This window comes from Lissotriton helveticus, chromosome 8 (assembly GCF_964261635.1).
Source record: "Lissotriton helveticus chromosome 8, aLisHel1.1, whole genome shotgun sequence".
Classification (NCBI taxonomy): domain Eukaryota; kingdom Metazoa; phylum Chordata; class Amphibia; order Caudata; family Salamandridae; genus Lissotriton; species Lissotriton helveticus.
The window spans coordinates 939,399,016-939,422,939 of NC_136069.1; the positions used below are offsets into that span (position 1 = coordinate 939,399,016).

General features: G+C 42.3%; 1 protein-coding gene across 3 annotated transcripts in view; it reads right to left on the minus strand.

The window, feature by feature from the left end:
* ADGRG7 (adhesion G protein-coupled receptor G7) overlaps positions 1 to 23,924 on the minus strand; it is a 1,657,602-nt gene that overhangs the window by 494,312 nt on the left and 1,139,366 nt on the right. For all 3 annotated transcript variants that reach the window (XM_078657782.1, XM_078657780.1, XM_078657781.1), the window contains exon 9: positions 1,820 to 1,980. In XM_078657782.1, the coding sequence (XP_078513908.1) occupies positions 1,820 to 1,980 (161 nt within the window). The remainder of the gene's footprint in view (positions 1 to 1,819; positions 1,981 to 23,924) is intronic.

Sequence of the window (23,924 nt, forward strand, 5' to 3'; positions counted from 1 at the left end):
GGTCACCACATACTGTATGTTGCTTATAAGATTCCAAATTGTATGTGCATGTCCTTTGTACCTGATACAGTGGAAGCAGTTAAATAAAAACAAGTTTAAAAAAAAAACATGCGAGGAAAGGCGTTCTCATGGTAAAGGAATGGCCAAGGATGAGAAGAGATAGTGTGTTTTCTGGCTGAGAAAAGGTGCTGAAGTATCCAGTTGTATCAGAGCTATAGAAATGTACCAAGAAGGAGCCACATGACAGTGTCACATTGACAGCAGATGATATTATGTTATGTGCCTAGATGGGGAGAGAGTCCATCTTGGGTTCCCTTATGCTACTACTTGCGTGACTTTAAGCTACTTTCCCCATCTTCAGAGTGTTTTCCACTGAAAACTCTGATGGCTGACACCTTGCTCCTTTCTTTATTTGATTATATATTTACTTAATGTGTTAGATGAGGGTTGTCCTTAGTTAGTAGTGTAGGGAAAGTTAGGTTACTCATGCTCGGTAAAGAAAATCATCTGATGCAATTTAAACAGTCATTTTTGCGTTCTGATTATCTGTGTAATTTCTTTAGAGTTAGTCATTAGTTTTGTACTATGTAGGGTACATGTCTTAAGGAGATTTGGACTTATTCTGATCTTTTTGCACTTTTATGTGCTTTTTCTGTGGTTGATTTATATTGATTTGTTTCCGAACTTATAATTAAACTTACTGAACTCAGATCAAGGAGTCGAGTCGATGACTGTGTAGCCATCGTTGCTCTGTATTGAAATGATAACCAGTGAAAAAGACCTATCCTATCTGGAGAGAAATTGTGTGCATGTGGTCTGGACTAACAGAGCCAAGAGGTGAGAAATAATAATAATAACAATGGCTGGTCTTTTTAGTCATTTCTTCCCTAAGTTCAGGAGAGCAATTGTGTATATTTCAGTAGGAGTGATGGAGCCTTTAACGTGCAGCTGTTATTTCTTTGCTCTTTGCAGTGGCGGAGTTGTGGGATACCACCAACTTTACTGTACAAACCACGTGGCTCAAGTTGCAGCAAGCAAGTGAACTGTAGATGGTCTGGGAAGCTGCTCCTTATTGCGACAGTTCGAGCTCTTGCCTCATTTGCTGATTCTGAGAGGTCACTTGTTACGGTTAGCGTACTTTTTGAGACTTGATCACAGGACTCAGCAGGAAGGAGCCTTTATCGAGCAATCATTCATTTTTCGGGTCTAATAATGGTGATGTTGTGGAATAAGCTGTGTGGCTCTAATCAAGACAGGTGCGTGGAATGCACAGGTTATGGAGGACGCTCGTTGATGTTACAGTTTGCGTGCTTGCTGATTTATGATTGCAGGTCTCCATATCATTATCCCCCTCGCTGAAATGTAACAGAGTTTCTGACAGAAGCTCAGCATGAATGTATTAGTGGCAGCTCAGCATTAGGATTTGCAGTTAAGTGTACCATGCCTTACAGGACTAGGGGCCGCCATCTTGCCAGTCATGTGGTCCAGGTTGGAAAACTTAAATTCAGCATAATCCTTCTAATCTAAGCCACGGAAACATTAACAACTGTTGCTCATTTTGATTCAGTTCCTCCTGCAATCCTGAAGGGATATTGAGTAGTTGTAGAGTGGACTCGCATAAGAATACTAGAGGTCAGAAGAGAGCCACCATCCTATTCGTGCTCCAAGTAGCGCCCCCTGCATCTCGTATGTTAACACATAGCTTTTTATCCCTGCATCAAGGTTTAAAAGTTCTGCTGATTTCTGTTTTCTGATCATGCTTCACTTTGAAAAGAAATTCTACTTTACTATGATAGTCATAATGGTTAATAGAACTTACCTGGCGCCTTATAGCCAGTTCGACATTATATGAATTAGTACTGGGAATGTTGCCCGAGATTATTTTTCTGCTGAAGTCCTGTTTACTCTTAAAACGCTCAGATTTGAAAAATTTGTCATTTTGATATAGGACAAAGCCAATTCTTGCAAGAGAGGTTTCATCTGTGCAGAACAATAAAAAATATTCATTGTAAGTGCTATGATTTGGGAATTAACATTAATCATTGTATCACATCTATTGGTGCTTTTATTTCACAAAGTGCAGTTGTATGAAAACCCCCTATATCAAAGGGTACCGTGAAATATGAAAAACTCACTGTTGCCTGCTGAAAAACAAATGTACTTTTAAACAACAAGGGACCCCAATCAAGTCAAACAGGGACCTCGGGGAACAGTTTTATGGAAACAACAGTGGTCCCATGCTTATGTAATACAACACACCAAATAAATATAGACGAAATCGCTTCTATATTTTCAGAAGGACATGTCCAGCCGGACAGAGGTCTTCCAGGTTTACTTAATAAACACAGTTCTTCAAAGAATAAAATGTCAGGAATACCTTCCACAATGCCCCTGTGTGGTACACAAGCCTGTGCCCGACACTAACGGGGTGAACACAGGTGAAGATAATAGGAAAGGTTCAAGGCAAAACAAACGTTTTTCTGTTTTCATATAAATTTGTACAGAAAATATCAAGCTGCACCATTACATAAAATCAAACAATCAGATTTGTATCGGGTGCATAAGCAAGTCGACGGCGTTTCGGTATCATCAAGAAATCATAGAAACCATCATCAGGACAATTAAATACTTTGCCTTTACATTAAACCTCAATTTTGCCTATGAGAAGAAGATAAAATATACTTTAGAAACAGAATACATACAAGAATAAGTGAAGTGACTCTTTGTGCGCAGTGCACATGCTGATTCGTCAGGGAGTGATATTATTCGTAACCTGGTTGTTGAAGCAGTGACATAATTCACAAGCATATAGCATGCGTCCTAGGTTGCTATAATGTGCCTATGGGGCATTAGTGATTGCAAAAGAATGTTGATCGCAGTGCCAGTGAACTAAAATCGTGGTAATATTGTGTAACTAGCACTTGCCGACAAGTGGGGCTATCTCAGAATGATGGGCGCCTCGCACTGCTTACCGAGGCAGAGCGCGTGTGGGCACAGATACTAATTACTGTCAAGATGCCCGGACCAGTCACCCTGTAAAACGAAAGACGTATATTAAAGCAGGCCAATGGTTTGGGACTGCCCGGCGGGCGGAAATGGAACAATAACAGCAATCTTACCAAAATGGAGCGTCAGGTATTACCGGTTTACACGATCGTAAACGGGCGACGCCAGGACAAGCCTGAGAGAAAATAAAGTCTATTAAAAACGGAACAACAGACTAAAGCCAGAATAACATCCAGGTCGCGGAGTTACACTTACCGATAGCTTCGGTCATGAAGTGTATCCCTGGCGTGCTCGTGTCCTGAAAACAGGAAGTAAAAAAGGGGGTAGGAAGCGCTGTGATTGGAGCAGTGCACCGGAGTGGAGGGCATAAAAATAAAGGAAGGACCAAGTTCCAGGGGCCATATTGAAGTGAAACCTTATGTGAATACCATGCAGAGTGACATTAAAGTGTGGAATCATTTCAGGAATTATGGATTCATTTCAGGAAACAATTATACTTAAACATCCATTTCTGAATAGCATGAAAAGGGAATTATTTCAGGGAATATGGATTTCAGGAAACAATAACAATTGAACACTCGTTTTTGAACAGCATGAAGAGGGGATAAAGTCAATTCAGATTAGTGACGTCCAGTCCTCTTGCAGGTTCAGCCCGGAATTCAGGCTATCGGTCTTCAGTATCCACTTTAATTCCTCTTTGTTGAGCAACCGGCTCAGGTCACCACCTGTGGGTGGAACAATAATCTGTGCGATGACAGTCCAGCGGATATCATTCTCAGTGTGTCCCTTGTCCAAAAAGTGTTCAACCAAGGGAGCGTTAGGGGTTCTGCACCGAATGCGGCTGCGGTGCTGGGAAATCCGTAGTTTGATCTTTTGTTTTGTCTGACCAACATAGATGCAATCGCAAGGGCATAAAATCGCATATACAAGATTACAGCTGTTACAATTAGTAAAAGTGCATAAATCATTTTTTACATCCCTATACACAAACTCTTTTCCTTCTATTGTATACTCACAGACTACGCAAGAGCCACATCAAGGGGTCACTTTAGATGTGGCTCTTGCGTAGTCTGTGAGTATACAATAGAAGGAAAAGAGTTTGTGTATAGGGATGTAAAAAATGATTTATGCACTTTTACTAATTGTAACAGCTGTAATCTTGTATATGCGATTTTATGCCCTTGCGATTGCATCTATGTTGGTCAGACAAAACAAAAGATCAAACTACGGATTTCCCAGCACCGCAGCCGCATTCGGTGCAGAACCCCTAACGCTCCCTTGGTTGAACACTTTTTGGACAAGGGACACACTGAGAATGATATCCGCTGGACTGTCATCGCACAGATTATTGTTCCACCCACAGGTGGTGACCTGAGCCGGTTGCTCAACAAAGAGGAATTAAAGTGGATACTGAAGACCGATAGCCTGAATTCCGGGCTGAACCTGCAAGAGGACTGGACGTCACTAATCTGAATTGACTTTATCCCCTCTTCATGCTGTTCAAAAACGAGTGTTCAATTGTTATTGTTTCCTGAAATCCATATTCCCTGAAATAATTCCCTTTTCATGCTATTCAGAAATGGATGTTTAAGTATAATTGTTTCCTGAAATGAATCCATAATTCCTGAAATGATTCCACACTTTAATGTCACTCTGCATGGTATTCACATAAGGTTTCACTTCAATATGGCCCCTGGAACTTGGTCCTTCCTTTATTTTTATGCCCTCCACTCCGGTGCACTGCTCCAATCACAGCGCTTCCTACCCCCTTTTTTACTTCCTGTTTTCAGGACACGAGCACGCCAGGGATACACTTCATGACCGAAGCTATCGGTAAGTGTAACTCCGCGACCTGGATGTTATTCTGGCTTTAGTCTGTTGTTCCGTTTTTAATAGACTTTATTTTCTCTCAGGCTTGTCCTGGCGTCGCCCGTTTACGATCGTGTAAACCGGTAATACCTGACGCTCCATTTTGGTAAGATTGCTGTTATTGTTCCATTTCCGCCCGCCGGGCAGTCCCAAACCATTGGCCTGCTTTAATATACGTCTTTCGTTTTACAGGGTGACTGGTCCGGGCATCTTGACAGTAATTAGTATCTGTGCCCACACGCGCTCTGCCTCGGTAAGCAGTGCGAGGCGCCCATCATTCTGAGATAGCCCCACTTGTCGGCAAGTGCTAGTTACACAATATTACCACGATTTTAGTTCACTGGCACTGCGATCAACATTCTTTTGCAATCACTAATGCCCCATAGGCACATTATAGCAACCTAGGACGCATGCTATATGCTTGTGAATTATGTCACTGCTTCAACAACCAGGTTACGAATAATATCACTCCCTGACGAATCAGCATGTGCACTGCGCACAAAGAGTCACTTCACTTATTCTTGTATGTATTCTGTTTCTAAAGTATATTTTATCTTCTTCTCATAGGCAAAATTGAGGTTTAATGTAAAGGCAAAGTATTTAATTGTCCTGATGATGGTTTCTATGATTTCTTGATGATACCGAAACGCCGTCGACTTGCTTATGCACCCGATACAAATCTGATTGTTTGATTTTATGTAATGGTGCAGCTTGATATTTTCTGTACAAATTTATATGAAAACAGAAAAACGTTTGTTTTGCCTTGAACCTTTCCTATTATCTTCACCTGTGTTCACCCCGTTAGTGTCGGGCACAGGCTTGTGTACCACACAGGGGCATTGTGGAAGGTATTCCTGACATTTTATTCTTTGAAGAACTGTGTTTATTAAGTAAACCTGGAAGACCTCTGTCCGGCTGGACATGTCCTTCTGAAAATATAGAAGCGATTTCGTCTATATTTATTTGGTGTGTTGTATTACATAAGCATGGGACCACTGTTGTTTCCGAAAAACAAATGTAGTCATCATAATGACAATTCCCAAATCATCAGAGCATTAATACTGTTAGCACTACTTGGAGTATGCATCATAGAGAACCAGATTATGCAGCAAGGTTATCCAATTTATGCGTAAAAATTGTTTTTTAATTACGTGGCATGTTCTCTACTACTGTGATTATGTTGCATGGAGAACCACATTACACAGCACAGTTATTTATATTATGCAGCATAAAAAATTAAATTATGTGGCACATTCTGTGACAGTATTATTTTCATCCACTTGAGCTAGGAGCAACATTTTTGGTGAAATCTGCAAATGTTGCAAATTATGTGACGAATGTAGAAAAATCCTTTACTAAGTATTAAACACTGCAGCCACAGAATCACACAAACCCACTAACCTCACATATGCCTTTTTTTATCAACAATTCATTAAAGCATGGTAAGCTAAACCAAAATATTTTAGTTGCAATCAGTGCCCATTGTTAGTTGCACTTTAAAGAAAATATATTTTCAATCTACTTCAAAATAAGCATGAAATATAAAAAATACATAAAGGTTATAATCTGTAATATGGTGCAATACTGCTATTGTTAGGCCCGATTCACAAAGGTAAACTGAGATGAAAGTCTAACTCGACGACTTTCTGTGTTCACAAAAGGCATTTATGAGTAGTAAAGTTAGACTTTTGTCTTAGTTTTGGTCTCAGTTAAGTTTAAGATGAACACTCAAATTTAACAAATACAAAAGTCTAAATTTACTACTCATAAATGCCCTTTGCAAATACTGAAAGTCGTAGAGTTAGACTTTCATCTCAGTTTACATTAGTGAATCGGGCCCTCAGTCTTCTGGTGACATTTATAAACCACTGGCTTTCAGGCTTGTGGTTTAAGACATCATTAGAACTCCTCAATGGCAAAAGTAGACCACATTGCACAGTTACCTGTTATATATCTTCTATGTAATTCATGAAGGTGGTCTATAATCAGGGCCCTCAAATGATGCACAATTGCATTTTTATTGTGACTTGTTATTTTAACACACAATAGAAGAGAGATTCAAAAGCTGAAAAAAATATAAGCATTTCTTTAGAATGTATATACCATGCGTTCAACATACCTAATGAAAATATTATCCACCAGCAAATACAATACTGTATTGCACGAATGCCTATGAACATCATTTTATTCAAATCTTTCCTTCTATCTCTCAGAGTGAAATATTTTGTGTAAGACATATGATGCTCTGCTCAGCAGAAGATTAGAATATGTGTGCACATTATTTTGCTATAAAAGGAATGCCTTTTTTATTCTTGGTGTCCCTTTTATGTTTTAGAATGTATCTTCAGTTGTTGGGGCTATTCTATGCCCACTGTCGGCCTAGTAAACATCAGCAGAACAGCAATGTATATTACACACACTCACAAATATGATGTAAGTGCTTCACCAGAAGGCACTAAAAGAATCAAGACATCATACCACAACAACAGAAGTAAAATGTTTCAAATGTTTCTGTGCTCTGATTGACTTTGAAAAAAACTGATGTTTTGACAACGGTGTGTGTACTTTTACACGAATTTGCATGAAAAATAAAAAATAACACTTTTTGAAGAAAGACCTATTAATTTCACCCTGTGCAAATTACTTTAAAATGGTAAGATTTTATTTCAGTCTGGAGACTAAAGCCCTTGCCAGATTTTCAATTTAGCCCTTTAATGCTATCTGAAAGAACCTCTTTTCTACCAGTTTACAATCACAGGTACAGCAGCTATTGGCTGACAGGTAAATAGTTAATGTTAGTAAAGCGTCTGCCACTGAGCTGCAAGATGTTTGTAGCATTTTGATAACATATTTACCCATTTCAAATATAACATTTTTTTTGTTGGAATCTGCAAATTATGCAGCAGATGGTGGCATGGTGAGTGGGTGATCTTTGCATGATGTGTGCCCAGGGCCTGTAAGTTAAATGCCACTAGTGAACTGCTGCACATACTTTGCCATCCCCTATAGTGGCAGCGTAAAACATGGCTTCAGGCCGACCATTGTAGCATGATTGAAGCAATGTAAAATTGCAATTCCTGTCAAAATAAGGACTTTTCCTTCTAAATATTAATAACTTACCCCTAAGTAGGAGTTGTAGCCCATAAGGCAGGGTGAAGTAAGAAGTAAATTTTATTTGCACAATTAATTAAAATCGTTGCACAATGTACAGTCAAAGAATGGCCTTTAAAGATTAAAAGTTTAGAAAATTTAAAAAGAGAAGGCAATATAAAAATCAATTAAGAAACAGAGAAGTTGCTAATTAAATTAAAAGGAGCGCAGGAATGTCACAGGGGGAAAAAGAATTCAAGCTTTGACAGAGGGGAGTTTCAGGGAATTAATTTCGGTGATAAACTTAACAAAACGCGCTGCCAACTGCGGTGAGTCTCCCCTCATACATGCATCTAATGCTTCATGGCAAGTCCTGATATTTAGTAGGAGCCAGAGTGGGCGCAAACAAAAGTCTATTTGGGCTCGGAGTTCTCGGCAGATGCACAAGATATTGATAAGGTTTTCTTCATCCTGTTTGCAAAAGCGGCATTGTGGAGATGCTTCTTTCCTGTAGCCTTTGCCGAACTTATATGCCATCAGTGGTATTAAACCAAAGCGGAATCTCATCAATTGAAGTTTTATGTGGACTTTCACAGAGGATGCAAGGTACGATGGAAGGATTTTCGAGGTGTATAATTTGGAGGCCCAGGAGCCATGGAAAAGCTGATTTACCCGCTGCTCATCAAAATCATTTGAAAGAATTTTTGCTTGCCTGGTTAAGAGTTTTGTTTTTGCCTCAATGGGCAGCGAAGAAAGCCATTTGTCTTTGCCTTGAGGGATTCGAGGCACGACATCAAATATTTGTTCCACAACGTTTTTGGGTTGCTAAAGACTGTCCATAAACAGTTCTTTAAGGTATGAGCGCTGGCTTGTTTAGTTTTTAAGCAGTAGCTGATGAAATGTGCACTCATAATCCATCGCTGGGAGGATAGCAAGAATTATTTTCTAATTGGGGAGGAGCAGTTGAATTAGGGAGTCGAAAAACCCTGCGATAGCAAGACGATTGCGCTCTGTCCAGCCAAATGTTCATTTTATCCTTGAAGATTATTTCTCCAAAGGAGATTGTGGGGAGTAATTTTGCAGTAATCAGTTTTGTTAATGGTACTAAATCCTGGGAGTGCAAAGTACTTTTTGTTCTTATGAAAGCCCCTTCTAGGCTTCGTGCAACAGCCTGCATTTCGGTTATGTGCACGGAGGGTCTCCCTTTGTGGTCGATCCACACGCCCAAGTACTGTTAGGCAGTGACAATTTCCAATTTCTTCCCGTCAATAATCCACATGTTTTTTTTGGTTTTTCCAGTGGATATTGTCATTGCTTTAGTTTTGGAGACATTTATTTCGAGCATGTTCGTGTTGCAGTACTGGGCGAGGGAATTAAACAGTCTTTGAAGGCCCACCTGGGTTTGATCTAACAGAATGGTGTAGTCCACGTATTGCAGAGTTTGAATCTTTCTTGATTCTATTCCCGGAGGGAAAGCACGGGAACTTGACAGCCATTCGGGGAGGTCTGCAAGGTACAGATTGAAAAGCATTGGTGCAAGAGTGCACCCTTGTTTTAAACCTCTGGTGGTATAGATTTTATTAGAGGTGGACCATCTTGATGTAACTCTCACTTTAACCCAGGTGTCAGTGTGTAAAGAAATTAATGCTTTCAGTAACGACTGCGGGATGCCCCATTTTGCGAGTTTTTCCCAAAGTTTTGGTCGGCTTACGCTGTCAAAAGCTTTGCGAAAGTCGATGAATCCAAGATGTAGCGATTTCCCTTTTGCAGCTAGGGTGGTTTCGATCAGATGGGCGATACAGATCAGATTGTCTTCAATGTGGCACCCTTTTTGGAAGCCGGTTTGGGTGAAGGGGACTAAATTGTTATTTTTCGCCCACTTAGTAAGTGCAGTTAAGAGAATACTGGCATATGCCTTCCCGTCCACATCTAGAAGGGCTATCATCCGATAGTTATCGGGATTGGAGCGCGAACCTTTCTTATGGAGGGGAACAAGAAGTGAGCCTTGCCAAGACGCCGGGATGGGGCCACCCAATATTGCAGCTTCAAAGAGTGGTGACAGTATCTGGGCCCATTTTCCAGCAGAGGCTTTAAATATTTGGGTCGGAATTCCGTTAGGACCAGGAGCACCTGAACGCATTTTCTTTATTATTCCTGTTATGGCGTCAGTTAGTATATTGGCGGTGGGGAAAGTTCCGTCCTGATTAACTTGATGATCGAGGAAGGCCATACTATTGGTGATCTGGCCATGTGGTGCTGTGTGGAGCCTTTTAACATAAGTCTCCCAGTCCTCGGGGGAAATGTTGGTTGCGGTAGGGGGTTTAGTAGCTTTGCTGGCCTTATTAACCCAGTTCCAGAATTTTCTTTGGTCTTTAGATTTTATAATCTCGGAAGCTGTTGCCCAGTGCCGCTCTTCTTCCATTTTCTTTAATAAAAATCGGGCCTTCCTGTAGGTTTTTTGCGCAGCCATGATGTCTTCCTTCAAGAGTTAAGTTCACTTTCACTATTAACGTTTGTTCGTTGTAACTTATTTAGTTTACTCTTTGCAGTAATAACATGTTGTTTTTGCGCTGACAAAGTTGTCGTAGTTGGAATGTCCTTCCAAGGGTTGTTAGTAAGTTTTGGATTAAAGTGATCTCTAAAGTTGGTCAGTATAGTTTCCCAAGTGGGAGCCGTCGCATGACTAATACCAGCCAGGGGCCATCTGGTTATATGCCTGTCCACCTCCCTTTCAATTGCATCCTGGTTACTTTCTGACCATCGAAGTTTTCTAACATTCTGTAAACTTGAGGCTATCCCTATCGGATTTGTGTTCGGGCGATGTAGTGGCCCGAGGGCAATACTACAAGTTAAAATGGCATGATCGCTGTCAGGAGATGGTGTTACCGTAAATTGGCATACCAGGTGGAAAGCCGTAAGCGATATCCATATGTAGTCTAGAGTAGCCATACGGAAAGAGGATACATGAGAATATGCGGCCGGTTGGTCTGTGGCAATCCTTCCATTGAGGATGCGCAGACCAAGGTGATTCAGCTTTGTTGCCAATTTCGTTCCATTAACATCCTTTCGGTGATACTGGGTTTTTATCTCCGGGATTGCCCACATTACATTAAGTGATGTTATTTGAGAGGATTGGGTGAAATCGGTTTCCATTAAATTTGCATTGAAGTCACCCATTATCAACCACAGATCATTTGGGTATAAAACTTCGAGATTATTCATTAATGGTAGTATTCTACTCAAAGTGGACTCTCGTCTTGTTTTTGTTGGGTGTAAATAGATACATCCAAGGATAATTTTTTGCTTTGGTTTCCCCTTTACTTGGGTCTCGATCTCAGTCCTGATGAAAATATAATCACCAGCTCCACTATGGAGAGTTTCTATCTTCGCAGTCAGTAAGTTCTTTATGGCGATCAGCACGCCCCCGGATGCATGACCACCTGCTTTAGATGGGGTGGCGGTAGATTCTATTACTGTAAAGTCTTCCCAGATGGTGTTTTCCAAGGCCCACGTTTCTTGGATAGCGAAGATGTTGTGGGTCTTTTGCAGGCCTGAGGTTAAACGTTCTGTTTTCTCCTTTGTTAGACCCCGGATGTTCCAGGAGCATATGTTTAAATAGTGAGCCTTCTCGTCATGAGTCTTCTGCAGGCCTGAAGTTAAACGCTCTGTTTTCTCCGTTATTAGACCCCAGATGTTCAAGGGGCATATTTTTGAATGATAAACCTTCTCAAGAGTGGGCTTGTTATCTTGCATGGGAGTCGACGCACTACCCTAGTGCCTAGGAGAGCCAAGACCAGTCTTGGGATTTATGCGGTTTTAGTATGCATTTGCGTAGACCTCCTGCTATCGAGAATTACTTGAAGTGGATTCTCAAGCCATGAAGCTGTTTTTGGTTCCTGTCGGAGGCCCCGCAGCATCTGAGGTGGCTGTGTTAAATGCTTTTCCTGTTGTAAGTCTGGTCTGATTTTGGCAGTCATTATGGCGTCGGGAGAGTTTTTTAAGAAAGACGGGTAGTTGGTAAGGATGTAGGGGCTAGCCTGGATGCCCCATTCCTTCAGTTGTTTTATGTTCTTCATCAACGTTGCCCCCCGTTCAGGATTGAAGAAGGTTACCAATGTGGACTTGTTTCTTTGTCCCAAGACGGGATCTATGTAAATGTAAAATGTAAATTGATACTTGTATAGCGCACTACTCACCCGCAAGGGTCTCAAGGCGCTCATACGAAAACCGCTGTGGAACCCATCCTGGCTTTCCCTGTGAGGTGTCCACTCCTGGGCACCCCCAAGGTGGAGGCCAGGCATCCTTAGCGTTGTGGGGGCCGTTGTGGCGATTAAGCAAGCTATTGCCCAGAGTTGCAGAGTGGGACTCCATGATTGGAATAGTGACCAAGGCGAGAATTATCAGGTCCGTGGAATTTTGAGCCCAAGACCCGCCGAGGCGGGGAATTGTACCCTGGTCCCGGGCTAGACCTCTGCATCAGGGTCTGCCGCTCTAACCATTGAGCCACACTTCTCCACTGATCTATGAAGGCCACTTTCTCAATATCCGTTGAATTCACACTTTCTAGACTTGACAGGTGTGAACATAACTTTAGGATATTACCTCTGTTTAAAATGTCCCATTTTCCCTGGGATTCATACTCCGGGTATAGCAGTATTTTTCTGTGCTGAGGTTGTCCAGGATGGGGATCTTGATGCAGCAGAGCCAGGTTGAGACTGAGTACACCGGGGTCAACTGGGTCATTTGCCAGGAAACTCCGAGTTGTTTTGTGTACTTGATTTTATAAATAATGGGTAGGCCCTTCTAGATGGATCATTTCCTATTGAAGGTTCTTTGGGGGGGATGTCTTGTTGCCAGTGCTGTCCGCAGCTGTAATTGCTTTGTGGCAATTCTCTTCCTCTTCTAATTGTAGCAATGGAGTTTCCTCAGTGGTTGTTCTTGGTTTTAAACTTGGCTCCTGAGTAGTAGAATTATGTGTTTCAACAACTGTAAGAAGTGGACTTTTATCAGATAATTTACTAGAATTGTCATATTGCTTCAGGCGATTGCCGGGAGGGTTGTGGTCTGCTAGAGGATGCACATCGGTTAATGAGGTTTTCAGGTTTTCAGTTTTGACTATTTGAGGTGCTGCTGGTTTATCGGCCAGGTCAGGTCAGTGGATGACTCACCCGTGTTTGATCCAAGCCATTGTGTTAGCGCATTGCCCTTTTTCTTTGCTTTGTTTAATTTCTTTAATTTCTTCTTATTCTTTCTGGACAGGAAAATTCCTGTCTGTGAGTCTTGATTGATCTTGGTTATAGGAATACGGTGGCTTGGTCGGGTAGGTGCGCATACTTCAGTGTTGGATTGCGTGGTTGTTTTTGCAGCGTTCGATGTTTGTAGGGGAGGGTTAATGACAGGGTCCAGAGGTACTAGGGAAAGCTGTTCGCAATGGTTGTTTAATGCGACTTTGTACGGAAACTGTTCCAGTTGAAGACTGATGATATTGTTATTACAACAGTTTAAGTTGTTAGAGATTGTTTCTTTTTTTATAAATATTTTTATTGTTTTTTTGTTGCAGAGGTAAAAGCATGCAAGGACAAAACAAATCCCAAAAAATCCAACAAGAGTCATTACAGAGAACAGCAGTTATACAATTAAATCCAGCTTTCAATAGGGGACCATATCTTCCGGCCAAGAGTCTTCTTTTTAAACCCCTTCAGCTTGTAGACCGCAATTTCCATTGTATAAACATTTAACAACTTTCCCAACCATAACTCGAAAGTTGGTGGATCTATATCTAACCATCTAGAAGTAATACGGAGTCGATAAATAGACATTCCAATAAACATAAAGTGTTCTTGGTCTATGGATAGACTTCGAGAGGGAAAGTAAACGCCGAAAATGATAACAGCAGGAAGGAGCGTTATTTGAACATGCAGCACGTTAGTCAGAAACTTTTCAATCTTATCTATATATACCCCCAATTTGGGACAGCTATAAAACATATGTATTGAATCGGCTGAAAAAAAAACACAACGGCTACAGTTAATACCTCTTAAAGCTTTCCATTTTGCCAGCTTGGCAGGTGTATAGTAAAGATCTAAAATAGACATATAGTGTTGGCTTTTAAGAGAGCTATTAATAAGTATTTTCTTATTCATCTCAAGAGGTTTTACCAAATCAATGTCTACAATAGAAAGCTTTCTCTGCCATTTCAAAGTTTGATGAGCGAGATCATTCTGCAGCCTGTTGGTCATTAATCGATAAATTGTACCAATACGATTATTCTTCCTGCAGCTCTCTAAAATGTCAATGGTCTCCATAGTGTCAGTAGATAATAGTTTTTTTTTTTTCTAGGAAACTACGAATCTGTAGGTATTTAAAAAATTCGTTCCTAGATAGACCAAATGTGTTTTGAAGTTCAGAAAAGGATATGAGAATCCCACTTTGATACAGTTGGCCCAATACATAAATCTGTCTCAAGTGCCAACGGTAAATTGCAGTATCTTGGAAGATTTCAGATAAAGACTTATTATCAAACAAAGGTGTATAAAAGTTCAATTTTGGCATTACCCGTAGAGTTTTATTCATTTGCCTCCAGACTAGAAAAGCAGCGTGAACCACCTTAAATTTTGTTTTTTTATAGTAGCTGGGTTCTATAACTTTCAATAAGCACTGCCGCGCTTGAGCACCTAGAAGCATTTCAAAAATAGAGGGTGCCATAGCCGGTTGTGTTACGTGGTCATAAAATAGTAGAACCCGGATTGCCTTCAAAGTAATAGCCCAGTAATACATCCTAAAGTTCGGGAATCCCAGCCCAGCACAGTCTATTGGAAGAGTACACCACTTTAAAGATCTTCTAGAGCGGCGGTACCCCCACAAAAAGCTGGACAGCATCCTATCTATTCTATTAAAAAGAGACATTGAGAAAAATAAAGGAATAGTGCGAAAAAAGTACAGAAATTTTGGAAAAATCATCATCTTGATGACATTAGTTCGTCCGTATAAAGACAAATGTAGATTATTAAATCTTTCTAACGTTCTGTTAGTGGCTGTAAGTAAAGGGTCCATATTTAAAGCGACAATATCATCAACATTGGGCGATAAAGTTACACCAAGATATGTACCAGTAGTATTTATTGGGATATCAGTAGGTTTGCCCGTTTCAGAATGTATGATCTGGGTTTTTGTGATATTAAGCTAATACCCAGACAGACTCCCAAATTCTCTAGCCAGATCAATAATTATTGGTAACGCAGAAGAAACATCAGAGGTTACGATAGCCACATCGTCTGCATATGCTAGAACTTTATGGTCAACTTCAAAAAGTCGGATTGATGGGATATTAGGTTCCGAAATAAGTTTGTTCAGGTAAGGTTCTAAGTATAGAGCAAATAGGAGCGGGGAACAAGGGCAACCTTGTCTAGTCCCCCTAGTAATTGAAAAAGGTCTCGAATTGTCAGTACCTAATCTAATTACACCTCTAGAATTAATGTAAAGTGAGCGTACAGCTTGGATAAATTGTAGTGGAAACCCTTTCCATGCTAGTACAGTCCAGAGGAATCCCCAGTCTACTCTATCAAACGCCTTTTCCGCGTCGAGTAAGATCACCCCGACTGGGGATTCCTTTGCTTGGGCCCAGTCTAATAGTGTAATGACGCGTTTAACATGGTCGGTGGTATCTCTATGTCTAATAAAGCCATGTTGGATATGCGAGACTAGACTGGACATTACATGATTTAGTCTATTTGCAAGAATTTTGGAGTAAATCTTACTGTCAGCGGTGATAAGAGAAATGGGTCGATATGAGCCTAATTCTTTTGAATCCTTATTCTTCTTTAAAAAAACAACAATGATAGCGATAGACCAGGAGTCAGGTGGTTTCCCATGGAATGCCGCGTTAAAGATCTTTAACAATTCTTGTTTCAGCAAGTGTCTAAATGACCGATAAAATTCAAGGGGTATCTGATCAGCTCCCATGGCTTTACCTGCCGCAAGACTCAAAATGGCATTTTCGATCTCATCCCAACTTATTGGACAGGTAAATGAATCGGTCTCTTCAGACCCCAATGATGATTGATTTGTACTATGGAGATAATTTACAGGATCGAGAGTCTTGTCAACATCATTGTTAAAATCATTATACAATGCCTTATAGAAATCAAGAAATGATGCTAAGATTCCTTCCTTACATTCATGGTAAACACCGTTCATATCTTTGACACCTTGAATTTCATTGATGGAGGATTTTTGACGGAGGCGTTGTGCAAGGATTTTACCGGTGCGCTCACTATATTCATAACGCTCAGTTTTATATAGCTTAAATTTTAATGCTACTTCGTCAGAAATATGAGTCCGTAGACCAGAACGTTCAATTACTAGACGTAGTTGAACATCTTCTATACCTATATTATTTTTACATGCAGTTGATAAATCCATCTCAGTTAGCCTAATCTTATTTAGCCTTTCCCTAAGATCTGTTTGGATTTTTTTCCTCTTATAATTTGCGAAGCTAAATGTCTCTCCACGTACGATTGATTTGAACGCATCCCAAACCACTTGTGGGGAGGCTGAATCATTATTTGTTAGGAAATAGTCTTTAATGATGGTCGCCATAAATTGGAGATAATCTTCGTCTAAAAGCAAATTTCGCTGGAATGACCAGGTTCTGGTTGAGTTTAGGCGTTCTAAAGGGACCTGAATCTCAGCAATTATAGGGTTGTGGTCAGATAGAACTTGAGGTAGTAATTCGATACTAATTGTCTCCAAAAACAGAGAAGATACAAAAAAGTAGTCTAATCGGGCAAATTTCCGATGGTGAATAGAATAGAAGGTATATCCAGGATCCTTATAGTTCAATTTGTGCCATACGTCCGTCAACCCGTTATTCAAGACCAGCTCTCTGAGGGCACAATAGGTTCTAGACTTACGCCCCATGTATCTACTTCCCGATTTAATATTCCAATCAGCCGGCAGGTGAATATTTAGGTCTCCACATACTATAATTGGTTGTGTCCAGGTAGCTAATTCTGTATTTATAATATTAAAAACTTCCGCATCATCTAGATTTGGACCATACATACAGCATATAGTAAATCTACAACCCCCAATTATTAGTTCAGCAAGCCCCCATCTGCCCCATTTATCAGCTAAGGTTTTCGAACACTTCCCAACTCCTTTTCGCATACATATTGCAATACCTCTTTTTATACCCATTTGCTTAGATGTGAGCAAAACATCCAATCCCAACTTATCCAAAAGAAAGCGCTTATCCCATGCAATATGAGTTTCCTGGACGCATAATAGGTCAATAGATAGATTCTGAAGCATTAAACGGAACATCCCAATCTTTTTGAGATCATTAAGACCATTAATATTGATTGAACATATTTTCACTTTTTTAGCCATATTGAGTTAATAATTGAAGAAATAATTGAAGAAAAGAGAATATTAACAGATATCACATACTCATAACAACTACAACTTAAATGCCTTATACACATCCTTGCATTAAATACCTCTGCATTACACCCCCACCACCGACCCTTGCCCCTACCCACCCCCACCCGGAGCCCCAGAACCCCTCCCCCCACCCTCCCCAATATAGGAGGCATAGGAACTACCAGTTCCTAAAACGTATGGGTGCCGCGTCCCTGGCCCGAAACGTCCTGATAAAGAAAAGGAGAAGAGAGAAAATAAAAGTAGAACGAAAAAGAAGGGGGTGGAGTAGAATAGGAGAAAAAATAAAACTTAGCAGACCTGCTTACGTAAAAGAAAGATACGTTAAAGTTTCAACAAAATTGCTAAGCAAATAGTACTTATAATCCTGCAGAAAAAGACTTATATTCTTACAGTCTTAACACCTTATTATATTATCAGATAGAATCAAATAGAATCCAGATATTCCTTCGCTTTAAATTCGGAAATGAAGTATTTTACTGCGCCCTTGAATACAGTCTTTAGCTTTGCTGGGCCCTGGAGAAAGACTGCCACCCCTTTTTTTTGAAAGTCAGGGATCAATTGTCTCAATCGCCACCGTTGGGCCACAGTGGCTTGACAATAGTCCGGTCGGACAAAAAACTGACAGCCCAGCCCATCTGCTTTCTTATCTGGTCTCGCAGGTACGTAGATAGCTTCACGGGCAAGAAAATTATTAAATGAGACCAGAATAGCCCTTGGATAGTTTTCTTGGCCTTGTCGTGGATTCCTCACGGTGAAGGGAAACCTGTGAGCGCGTTGTATTTCCCGTGCCCAATCCCAGTCAGTCATCTCAGGAAAGGCGTCCTTTAGTAAATTAATGATAAACCGCCGTGGATCGGACCCTTCTTTATTTTCGGGAATTCCCAAAAAGCGAAGGTTACTTCTGCGGGCCTGATTCTCCAAGTTGGCTATCTTGTCAGACAAATCCTCTTTCAGGGCTTTAAAGTCGCCAACCTCCTGTCTCTGTGTCATACTTTCTTCTTCTAATACAGAGATTCTAGCCTCCGCCTCAGCAACTCTGTCAGTAGTTTCAGAGCACATCTTAATTGCACGACGAACTGCGTTTTTAACTTTAGCACAGGTCATCTGTGTGCGTTGATTTTCGGCCTTGCTTTCAGCCCTGTGGCTCATCATTGTATCAAAGATCGTTTTCAAAGTGATCTCTTCGCTATTTTCGTTATTCTCCTGAGGTAGAATCGGGTCTAATGTGGGATTATAATTAGATCTCACGGTGTCGGTGGTATCAGCAGTGACAACGGGTACTAACTTAGGAGATAGAGTGTTTTCTCCTCTAGGTAAAATAGGAGCGTCCTCTTTACTCGGCACCCGTAATGACTTCTTTTTCAGTAACTTTTTTTTAATGATAGTCGACACATTAGTGTTATCAGGACTCATGCTCACTTCACCGTCTGAAGATAGACTCTCACAGCTGAGCTCTGCCCAGTCTTTATTCAGACCAGTTGCTTCATCGGATGAAAGTTCAGACAGAGAGAACATTTTTTCGGAGGCCTCCAGATTGGTTTGCTGTAAAGAAGTTTCATTTTCGTTCTGTAGATCGATTTCAGAAGATACAGATGCAGATAGCGTGGGCATAGAACAAGCTCGACTAATAACGGCGTTGCCAGAGACTACGTCTCCCATAATGCCCTTCTTTAAAGGTTTAGTCAGCAGAGATTTTGAAGGATTCATATGGGTTTCAGCGGTGATAAAACATTGTTTAGGCGGTTGGGCTAAAGTCAGATCAACACTTTGTAAATTCCCATCAGTCATCAACTTTTTTTTAGCGACTTGTTTCTCGAACAGGTCGGGCAAAGTATGTGATACAGGGTTCTTGGTGCACGGGACTTCATTAGATTTCGCAACAGGTTTATTACTGTTCTTACCCTGTTTAGTAGCGATTTTCGCGGGGGTTAAGGGCGTAGCCTCTGCCATCACAGGATCCTCGCTGCCCGGTTCCTCTCTGCTCAGGTCTCGAGCTGCACCGTCTCTCCTGTTGCTGCGGGTGCTGACAGACGACGGTAAAGGTGCCTTCTTTTTTCCCTTCCGTGAACCACCGCCTGTTAGAGATTGTTTCTAATGGTCTGTGGGTTTCCGAAATTCGGAGTTGGGTGGAGGGAGTACTAAGACTCTGTGTTTTGGGTTGGGTCTTTAGCCTCAGGTCTTCTATTAGTATGGACATTATTTCAGGTAGTGTTTCAAGTTTTTTTAATAAAGGCTCACATATACAGCTGCTTTGAGTGTGATTTGGGTGAGCAGTTGCATTTGCAGTTGGTTTCAAGCTCGGGTTCACGTCGAGGGCATCATTATGGGCCACATTTTTTTGAGCTCTTCGTGTTAGCGAATTTAGTTGCTCTAGTTTTAAATCTATTCCCATTATAGAGTCGGCAACTAATTGTAAAATAGATATCTGGGTGTCGAGCATGCATGTGGCAACATTATTCATGGTGCTCAGAGCTCGATTGGTGACTGCCAGAAGTCCTTCGATTTTAAGCATTCCCAAATTGGGTTGGGAGACCTCATGCCCAGGATCCATTGCGAGAGAATTTTTTTCAGTAAGATAATTGCGGTCCAGGGATGAATTGATGTGTGTGTTAATTTGTTCCTTTGAATTGTTTTCATTAAGACTTGTGGTAAAACTACAGTCTTAGGTGCCAGCATAGAGGCTACTGCTGATTGCTGATGGCACTTTTAATGGGCTTACTTTGGTCGCCGCCTCGAGCAGAACATTGTTTCTGGGTAAGGAGAAGACTGGTACCCCATAGAGAAACGGAGTGGATGTTTGTGATGGAAGATCGAAGCTGTGTGTTTGGGGGGAGGTGTTCGAAGGGCCATTTAGTGGGCTTATTGCGTCTTCACGCGCTAGTCCATGTTTTAATGGTGAAGGTCTTGAGGCCCTGATTGAAGGATTGATCGATGAAACCCAGATTATAGAGTCGTCGTTACCACGTGCCGTGCTTTCATCTTTGTAATTACAATTTCTGTTTTCCGACTCAGGGGTGAGGCGTTCTTTCTCAGACTCAGAGATGCTGGCAAGGGTCTTGGCGGGCAGTAAGTCAAAGGGAACTGGCACTGCCAAAGAACGTAGGTTTTCAGTTGATTTAGTGGTGCATGACTGAATTGACTGGAGCTCATGGCGAAACAGAGATGGTATCGGATCAGAGGAAGGGCGTCTTGATGGGGGTTTTCCCAGCTCAGGGGCAGTGGGAATAGTTGTGGTCTTGCATTGGATAATTATTTCGTGATAGAGCGAAATCAGGCTGGGGGAGCTGATGAAGTTGTTATTTGTTGGGCGGATTTTGCGTTTGAGTCACGTTTGGGGTGAGGGACGGATTGATTTAATTTGTTGATCCGAAGAAAGTGCTCTCTGATATCGGCGCAGCTTTTGTTTTTGATTTTTGATTGGTGTTGTGGACGAGCAGGTTGCGTGTGAGTGGTAGACATTTTGTCCCTCTTTAAAAGTCTCAATGAAGGCTTTGGGGGGCTCTCAGCCACCTCTTCTGTTCGCTCCAGGTGCAATTGGTGGGGAGAAGATTGAAGGCTCCAACCTGCTTCTTGTGGATATAGCAGTTTAGACTTCTGGCGCTTAGCGGACTTATGGGGACGGTGAGTATTCTGTAGTTGAAGACTCCTAGAAGACTCCTAGTGCGCATTGTTGCTAGGAGTAGAGGGAGATGTGTCTTGCTTCTAGTTATTACAGGTATTGAAGAAAGGTGTTCAAGAGGTATTTAAAAGATTGAAATATTAAAATATTGACGCTTCCCGGGGTTTTTGAAGATTTCTGGCGATTACAGGTGATTTTCTTATGTTTGTAGAGATTTTTCTGTTATTCTGGTGCTCGGGTGCTTTGAAAAGGAGCTTTTTATGGGGGGCCTGGCCTTTCTAGTGAGGATAACCTGGTAAATCACAAAAAAGCGAAGTAAAGGCGAGCGGAGCGCACAGGGGCGGGCCACAGGCAGAGTTGGACCTGGTCATCTCTGCCAGGCTCACCGCCCCCGGCTCTTACTTGGCAGCCGCCTCTAATGGCAGCCGCGCTCGCAGTCCCAAGACCCAGGACTCAACTCGCTTTGTGTGCTCTGTGGTCTCGCTTGGAGCACAAAAGCCTCTAGTGCAACTCCTGGGCTCCTGGGCACCAAAGAGGCTCCAGGAGGACTCTCAACGGCCGTGGCAGGCTCTTGCAGCTTACAGGCAACTTCCAGGCTTGCGAGGCTCCCCCGCTGTCGCTGGAGGAACAAGGAACTGGAGCTAGTTGCTGATTGCCGCTGGTCTCGCCTTTTCGCGACTTTCACCTCGCGCCCCCACGACTTTGTTCCGTTTATTCCAAGGGATTCCAAGGGATTTCTGAGCCTGCTGTGCCTTACCCCTGTGCCCCCGTAAATCCGGGACAGGGCGGGGCGGGACCGCCTCTCGATACCTCGGGATCGAGATCGCAGCGACGGGTAGTACTTATCGATGACCCCCGGTGACCCCGGTATCCGTAGGAATTATGAAGGTTTTTGTGGGGCTTCAGAAGGCTTACGAGGCAGGCTCACAGGCACAGTGCAATGGATCCTCGGGTGGTCAGCCGCCGCACCTCCTCCGCACCTCCTCCGTGGTCCGTAGTCCAGGTCCAGCTCAGCTCAGCTCGGTCACGGAGCTTCCAGACACAGGATCGGGTCAAGCACAGCACAGTGCTGCACAGGTGAAAACGGGCAGCGGGATGCAGGCAGGAGGGGGTGCTGCTTCCGTAGTTTGTTGGCGGGGGTCAGATAGGACTTAAAACGGCTTTCGCGGCTTTTCACGACTCCCACGGCTAGGAGGAGGGCAGCGGCCCAGTAGCCGGAGCTGATGGTCGGAGCCGGAGCCGGTAGCCGGTAGCTCGCTTTCTGTAGCCGCAGTTCGGCCCATTTGGCCCATTCAAGATGGCGTTATGGCGTTTCTGGAGCTCTTGTGGCTAGCAGCTCACTGACACTCTGGCACACTCTAGTGGCAGCACTGTGAAAACGATCAGTGAAGGAAAAAACACAGATCATAAGGCAGGGTGAAGGTATTTAAAAGCAGGATATGTAGAGAGTTAATATTAAACATGCCCTTACAGTTACTAGCATGTAAAAACTATTTTAATTGTAGGAAGGCTAGATGTTCCATGGAGAAACTTTAGGGTGCAGTATTAACTTGAATAATTCTATCTTCGACTAGGAAACATCAACACATTTCATTCTTGGACTCTTTGTAATATTTATTAAAAGCCCAATTCACTGGTGGTTGTATTTTATATAAATGGAAAGGGAAATGTACCTTTAGAAAATTATCTTTTCCCTGCCTATAGTCACTGGAGGCTAATTTGCATTAGCCTCCATCTGCAGTCTTCTGAGTTCTCCAGTCCTACACGAGGGGTGAAAATGGCTTCAGAGCAGAGACAAAGGCCTGGATGTGGGCAGCTGTTCAACTCACACAATGACCATTTAGGTAGTGTCTAGGAACTTAAATACGTTTAAAGGGACCATCCTGTCACAGATAGATGCCAGATGACAGCTGGGCAGGCCCATTCCTTGTTTCCCCACAGCCAGTTAGGGTCCAATCCCAGTGGACAGGGAGCTGGCCCTAGAAATAGTTTGAAGTGAGTACACAGCTAATTTCCCTTGCCACACATCTGGGCTGAGCAACCAGTGTCTGTATAAAGGGAGAAGGGTTTCACCATCTTGGATATAGGCAGAGAGGGGCACAATGTGATTGTTTGCAATGGGGCACAAAGGAAATGCAAAAGAGAGTATGGATACCCCAGTGAGCTTTCACCAGATTGGTTAGATAGAGCCAGGAGTCACCCCCACCCACAAACTAGTGCCAAACATAAACACGGCATCCCGAGTAGCCTCCTCAGTAAACTACTAGGTCTAATGAAGATCAGAAAAAGACTAAACCTGCGGTCTGAAACCTATGAAGAGCCCTTGATGACTAGCCTGCTCTCTCTTGTGCCAAGGACAAAGACGTTGTCACCAAAAGTCATAAGGCTGTCCTCTTGCTCACACTACAGGGACACAGAAAGCCACAAGAGGTCTTTCCCCAAACTGCTCAGTTTTGCCTGGACCTGCCTAAGACCCTGCTGTTGGCCTCTTCTGGAATGAGTCATGCTGCTCAAGTGCTATATCTGAGGTACTGGAACCCTCAGCTACATTTAGTTAGACTGCTACCATCGCTGAAAAATTGAGACTTGCAAACCTTTTGGCTCCAAAAACCTTCAAAGGACCAGGACAAACCTTCCAAGCCTATCTGATCTGGGTGCGTTGCCAATGGGCAACAGATTCAGGTTTCTCCTGCTCAGAGCTTTTCTGCAGCAGCAAATCCGATTCATTGGGACCTCATGGAGAAAGTATCAAACCTTGTGGAGCTCTCTTCTGCTATAGGAAGCAGCCTTGTACCACTGGAAGAATCCAGACTCCCAAAAAGTTGCTACATGTGAATGAAGAAATCTTGGCTGGTCAAAGGTGCCAAAATTATCCGGCCAGCGAGGGACCATCGTT